This window comes from Vicia villosa, linkage group LG4 (assembly GCF_029867415.1).
Source record: "Vicia villosa cultivar HV-30 ecotype Madison, WI linkage group LG4, Vvil1.0, whole genome shotgun sequence".
Lineage (NCBI taxonomy): Eukaryota > Viridiplantae > Streptophyta > Magnoliopsida > Fabales > Fabaceae > Vicia > Vicia villosa.
In genome coordinates, this window is record NC_081183.1 from 143,717,708 (window position 1) to 143,724,737 (window position 7,030).

The window sequence follows — 7,030 nt, forward strand, 5'->3', positions numbered from 1 at the left end:
AAAAAATAGTAATTTCAACTATATTTTAATTTTTTTATATTTATGTTGCATGATGTCAAAGTTAGTGTTTGAATTTACTTATTTTATGATTGTGTCTTTAAAGGGATGATGCTTTACTTTGAAAATTTTGAGAAAAATGAAATTTCTGATGGAATATGCTTTTGTGCCATTTCCGAATAAAGAGACTTTGGAGATGATCAAATTGATTGCACTTTTCCAATGCACCACCTTGTTGAATCCCCTTTGATTTCTACAAAATCAGATTGTGTTGAAGATATTTATAATGGCAGCAGTAATTACAGCCTTGCATTGTTTGGACCATACTCTTTGGCACATGTTCCAAATTCCTCAGATATTTAAGTTAGAAATATAGTTTATGGTACCAAAAAAACAGTTCCGTATTTGTTGAGAGAAGGAGCAAGTGAAGAAAATGTGATATGTTGTTTCAACCTCTTTGTAGCAGAAATTACAGATTTAAGGAAGACTGAGCCATGTTTTTAACAGAGTTTCATCTAAAGGGATCTTGTTGCTGTAAAACTTCCAAGCCACATAGATTTTGTCCAAAAGAGATTTTGACCATTTGGACAATGGAACATATAAGCTTCCTTAAAAGTTAGAGAACCCGAGGGAGTGTGCTTCCAAATCAACTTGTCTTGGCGTTCTTCAAAAGGGATAGTGACCTACTGGATAAGGTGCTTCAAGTTTGGAAAAATCTACAACAGCTGAGCATGGATCTTCCAAGTGTGTTTTTCAATAAAATCTGAAATTTGATTGAAGAAACAAATGAGCACCAATGGGAATGTTTAAAGTGTCAGCAATTGGAGTTCCATTCCCAGCATCAGTCTAAAAATTAATAGACTTTCCATCACACAAAAGCTATTTACTATTGTCCAAAATAACTTGTACATGATGTTTTCAACAAGACCAAATGGAAGAGAATACATTGTATTTAATGGGCCTATTGTGTCTGAGAACTATACAAGCTAAGAAATTGGGCCCATTTATTGGACTGCACAAGATCCCAACATAGCTTAAGGTTTGCAGCAACGTTCATTTTAGAAAGATATCTAATGCCTAAGCCCCCCTTAGATAAAGGAGCACATGTTTTATGCCAAACAACAATAACTAATTTATACTATTGTTGCACCCACTCAAAATGAGATTTCTCATACAACACTAAATTTCTTTGATCAAAATAGATGGCCAAGAGTAAATAAGAAGGCCGTAAATTAGCATACCATGGCACTTTTAATAAGTTAAAATCTTCCAGCCATAGAGAGGAGATAAGTTTTCCAAGTTGAAAGCTTAGCCTCCACTTCTGATCTTATGTTTTTTAATCAATTTTATTTATTATATAACATACACGTAATTTCTACCTTGACAAAATAAAATTATATCTAATCATTTGAGTCATTTCAAATTTTACATCAGTTTCACATATATCATTTTATTAATTTTGAGTAACATAATAGACAGAAATGATTAACGTTATACATTGTATAATTTAAAATAAAGACAAAAATAACATTTAATCTTTAAATTAGTATTTTAAATTAGAGAATATTGTTTTTTTAACTCAATTAAATTAGAGAATATAAGAGATGTATTATCGATAAAAATTAGGGGTGGTAAAACGGGTCCAGTCCGTTGGACATGCCCGCTTTACCCGCACTTTGCCGCGGAGCGGGTTAAGGTTTTAGACTCGCAACTTCTAATATATCTGCCCCGCCCCACCCCACCCCGTTTTTTTCGAGCTTTTATAGGTACGAGCATTTACATGAAAATTTACATTTTTAGACCTAAAAAGTGCAAAGCCCACGGGCGTTCCCCGCTCCACCCTCATTTTTTACGGAGAGAGCTAAGGTTTTAAGTCCGCACCCTCAACTATCTCAGTCCCGCTCCGTCTCTTTTTTTGCGGGCTTTTACGGAATGGACCTAAACGGGGCAAACATGTCCATTTGCCATCCTAGTAAAAACCGTTTCATTAAATTCTTGAAATTGTGATTGATATGCCATGGGAATAACATCTCGAACTTATTGAGATCCTAAAGAAAAATGTCGCATTTCTCACCTAATGGGGGGAAAGATGGTTGAAGGAAAGGGTTAGGGCCCAATCTTGAGATGAAGGAAGATGACACAATTTGATTGCATGAAACAGAAACCTGTCACTAAAACCTATCTTAATACTATTAAGTTTCGAGAAATACCAAGGGAAAAACTAATTTAAAACTATTTATGCCCATGTTATTGTTTTGATTTATTTTTTTTGGTATAAGCAAAAACTCAATATCATAAAAGGTACTCAAATCAAGTCAAGGATGAACCACTTGGAGAAATTTATGTCAAGAGTACCCAAAAAAGAAAACCACACTATTAAGAGTTAACCAAATGAAACTCATAGCAACCTCAACAATATATAAGTGCTCACATTTTCACATAACTCATGGAAAATAAACCCTACGAACCATGTTTCCATGATTAAAAGTAAAACACATAAACTAACTATTTGTATTTTAGTTGATTTTGGATTTAGATATTGCTTTTCCTTGAAAAGATGTGTGACAGTGTTTGTGTGTACAGGCAAAGGTGAGTCCCTACTTCCTACCCTAGGCAGATAAAATAATGTCCCTTTCTTACAATTGCATACTTTCCATTGGGACCTTAAAGTATCACTATCATCATCACCCTTTCACCACAAACAATTAGCCAGCATGGCATTGAGTGGAGAAATGGTTGTTTTTTATATGCTTTTGAGATGACAGAGAAGCCATTCATTAAATTATGATACCATACAAATCATGAAACAACAAAAACAAACATACAATTCCTCATCATCATCTGTTCCTCAAACATTGAAAAAACAGTTCCCTCCCACCTCTAATAGAAAACCATCTTTGTTGCAATCAATATATATTGTTTTTGTCTTATATCTCTAGAAGAAATCAAACTCCAGATAATTATCAGAACCTTTCTGATTACCACCTGTTGTTGTTGACATGTGGCTAACAGGAGCCTTTTCGCCGCCAGACGAGGCAGCCGGGGAAGGTATCTTCTCAAACTCAACAGCCTTTGGAATCTCGGGCGGGGTAGCACATCGAATCAACGCCCAATTCACGCCTTCGAAAAAGGGATGCTGCTTAATCTCAGTTGCACCTCGTTTATAAGCCAATCTGTGTTGAGGTTCTTTGACAAGCAAACCCCTTATTAGATCCCTTGCTGCAAAGCTAACGACAGGTGCTTCTGGAAATCGCAATGGCTGACCTACCACATTAAACAGTGTGGCTCGGTTTCCGGATCCCTTAAATGGAGTTTTGCCAAACAATAACTCGTATAGAAAGATTCCGTAAGTCCACCAATCAACTGCACTCCCGTGACCTTCACCCTTGATTATCTCAGGTGCTAAGTATTCGTGGGTTCCAACAAAGGACATAGACCGAGCATCGGTGGGCTCTGCAATGAGTTCAGGTAGAGGACTTACTTGATTGCCAAGTTCAGTTTTGGGCTTTCGGTCTTTCTTTGATTTGCTAGAGAAGAGTCGGGGCGAAAAACATGAGGTAGGAGCCACACAGGATGGTTGAATGCAGGATGGCGGCTCGATACATGCAGGCTGAGCACAGTAACCAGTATTTCTTCTTAAAGGCTCCGAATCTATGGACGAGGATTTAACAAGAGTTGGACTAACAGCACATCTGAGGGAAAGGTCAAAATCAGAGAGCATAATATGCCCATCATCCCTAACAAGGACATTTTCTGGCTTAAGATCACGGTATACAATCCCGAGCATGTGGAGGTACTCCATCGCCAGTAGGACTTCTGCCACATAAAATCTGCAAGTTATGAAGAAATTAGAAGTTGGTCATCATCAAATTAAACTAACATCATACCAAAAGATGCAAAATACTAAAAAAGGAAAACAAGAAATCATCATTAGGCTTACGGAATATCAGAACAGAAATGATCAGAAATCAAAGAGGTTAAGAAATCGGAGAATCTATTCAAACAAACCAAAGCAGTCAGCATCAAACACAAGAAATAATATGATATCTGAAATTGTCTGGCTGAAATAAATTATTTGACTTCATATAAGACTCAAAAAAGGCAAATTATAAACAGAACAAAAGCAAAACATGCAAGCATGTAATCCCAAAGGTTTAGGATTCAGTACTTTCAATTCAATAAAGTGCATATGAAGACTATGAGGGTACAGAAAAAGGAAGATTCCTTTGCAATTGCCAACATACAAATTCAAAGAGCTTAGCAAGAGACAATTTTGGAATCGAGCACTGCGACCTAAAAGCATTGCATATGGAATCGAGCCCAATTTTCATGTGAAAAATTACATATCATCCACAAATACATGACAACCTTTGTTCTTCTAAATTCAATACTACAATTTGTTATAAGCTGCATCATTTCGAATGAGAAGTAAAAAATTTCTAATTATTTGAAAGCCAAATTGCAGGTTCCATGTAAACAAAATTGTAGAACCAATTGCTTCTTTGTGGCAAAGAGTTATTAGAGATAATGGAAATAAATCAAAAAGAAGATAAAATTATAAATTGAACATACTTTACTGCCTGCTCAGGAAAGTGCTTCCCTGGTTGTTTCTGTCTAAGTGTATGTAGGTCACCACCCGGGCAGAACTCCATCACCAAGCACGAAAATTTCTCCGTCTCAAAATGAGTGTACAAAGTTGGGAGAAACGGGTGGTCAAGTGACTGAAGAATTTCCCGTTCCGTCTGAGCACGAAGTAACTTCTTACGACTCGCTAACGACCCTTTGTCCATCACCTTCATTGCAAAGTAACATTTAGTTCCACTCAACTCAGAGAGATAAACACTGCCAATATCTCCACAACCCAACCTCTTGAGAAGCCTAAAGTGGCCTAAACCCAATGCTCCATCTCTAGTTCTAACCACTTGGATAGCTTCCCATCTCATGTCATTTGCCTTGTGAGGCTTGTTTACACTGCTACTAAAGCTACTACAAGTACTCTCATCACTCACATCACTGCTTGTACTTCCTCTGCATATACTACTCTTACCACTCTCAACAAAATCAGCTCGATCACTAATCTTAGCACTACCACTTGTCTTTGCAATACTACTGGCACCATCGCTAGCTTTAGCAGAAACAGAACTGCTCTTCACGCTTCCATATTCTGAGGTCTTTCTCTCTTGATCAACAGAGCTTTCATGTGGGCCCGTGCTACCACTAATAGCACGAACCGCTTCTCCAGATGATTTGCCTGGAGCGGATGAGGAAGAACCAGAACCAGAACCAAATTTATTACTCACTGAATCTGCAGACGAACCCTTTTGGAATGAAACACCAAACTTCTTACTTTCATAAATCTCCCCAATATTCTGCTTAGATAAATCTTCCGTGGCAGTTAACTCAGGTTTGCCTGTTTTCTGAAGCGACAGTGAAGAAAACTTGAGGTCTTTCACTTCAGATGTTTTCTGATGTTGTTTCGAGAGAGCTTTAGCAATGGATTTCGAGTCCATCAGAAATGCTAGAGTTTTTCAATCGAAATTAGATTGACCAAATCAACGGCTTAGCATCCATTTGTATCTTCAAAAATAACAAACAAACAACCTATCAGAGACATCAACATCATCAATATCAAAATAACATCAACATATCAACAAAAAATCATCTACAAAAATCCATTGAAGAAATACTTAGTTCATGTTTGGATTAGCACTGAGATTGACATAATCGCGAAGAACCTCCAAAAACTACACTTTGAAACTTCAACATAATACATGTACCTCGCAGATTTTACCAAACTCAACCCTCATCCAAACATACATAACCATCACATAAACAAATCAATTAACCAGCAAACAACTAGTTCACTTTCAACAAGAAACAGATAGATCAGGCAAGTAAGTGAAACAGTCACTCCCACTAAAACACAAATCATGAACATCATAACATAACAAAAACTTCAACAACATAATTAACCAACCTAGTCCTTCAAACACCAACAAAAAGTGGACATAACCTAGGACCCATTTAGCAAATCAACTAACAAACATGAGGAGTAAAACTGCATGCAAAACATGATCATAAGGTTAATAAAGCTCAACAGTGATGAGTAACCAACAAGATAACAACAATAATCAACTCAATAATTAAACCAAAAACAAACAAAAAAACAATAATAATATTTAAAAATATTAATTAATTAATAAAATAAAATTCAAATAACATAATTATGAAAAGTTGGACTCCTGAAGAGTAAGAAAAGAGTCAAATTGAAGGAGTTAGAATGCAGGTTTATGAGAGAAACAAAAACAAGGGTATTGGAAATAAATTTACCATAAGGAGGTAGATGAAAGTGATAGTGAGAAAAAACGGATCTTGAGGAAGGAAAGACGGTTTAGGGTAGAATCTGAAGCAGATCCAAAGGGAAAGAGAAAGAGCGAGATGCAGAAAAAGAGATAAACAAACTCGTGAAGAGTTGGATAATTAAGAAGGTAAAGGAAAAGGCGAAAAGGGAAAGTTAAGATGAACACAAAAGAGTACCTGAAATTTGAAGAATCAGAAACGAAACTCAGCTTCGTTGGTTTGAGAGAGAGAGAGATTGTTCTCTCTTGGTGGCTTAGAGAGAGAGGGACAGTGGGTGTGATAGGCTGTGAGAGAGAAGAGAGAGAAAGAAGGGTCAAAGGTAAAGCAAAGTTTAATTAGTTGAATGAATAATTTCAAAGGTATTTTGTCTCTAAAACCAACACAAGTCCGAATCAATAAACAGTTCCAACTATTTTATCTCTCTGTCTCTCATGTCTTTGTTCAATTAATTCTTTTATCTTCTTTTCTCTTTTTTTTTTCTTCACATAGAATTATTATTCTTTTTTCTCATGATTTTTCTTTTTTCAGTTGTTATCATTATAAAAAAAATATTTTTTATATTTATTGAATAATCGGTATATTTATACTATGTTAGTCAAATGCATTATTTATTCAACAAATGTAAAACCTGAGTGATCCGTAGATGTATTTATAGAAACATAAAAAATATAAT

At 35.9% G+C, this 7,030-nt stretch overlaps 1 protein-coding gene across 4 annotated transcripts; it reads right to left on the reverse strand.

Moving 5' to 3' along the window:
* Positions 1–2,756: 2,756 nt before the first annotated feature.
* Positions 2,757–6,694, reverse strand: LOC131595372 (serine/threonine-protein kinase D6PK). 4 transcript variants are annotated; one of them, XM_058867716.1, is made up of 4 exons: positions 6,535–6,694; positions 6,328–6,400; positions 4,570–5,574; positions 2,757–3,827 (listed from the first exon to the last, which is right to left on the reverse strand). In XM_058867716.1, the coding sequence occupies exons 3-4, from the start codon at positions 5,505–5,507 to the stop codon at positions 2,933–2,935; spliced, it is 1,833 nt and encodes a 610-aa protein (XP_058723699.1). In that variant the 5' UTR covers positions 5,508–5,574; positions 6,328–6,400; positions 6,535–6,694; the 3' UTR covers positions 2,757–2,932. The 4 variants fall into 4 exon arrangements, with proteins under 4 accessions (XP_058723699.1, XP_058723700.1, XP_058723697.1 ...); XM_058867717.1 differs by lacking the exon at positions 6,328–6,400 and adding an exon at positions 5,975–6,055 and having other exon boundaries at positions 6,535–6,693; XM_058867714.1 differs by lacking the exon at positions 6,328–6,400.
* Positions 6,695–7,030: the final 336 nt, after the last annotated feature.

Bases quoted from the DNA above. Each gene is read 5' to 3' on its own strand.
- LOC131595372 (XM_058867714.1), bottom strand. From the start codon at position 5,507: ATGGACTCGAAATCCATTGCTAAAGCTCTCTCGAAACAACATCAGAAA. The intron at 3,828-4,569 runs GTATGTTCAATT...CATAACTTGCAG, and splicing joins TTTCCTGAGCAGGCAGTAAA to ATTTTATGTGGCAGAAGTCC.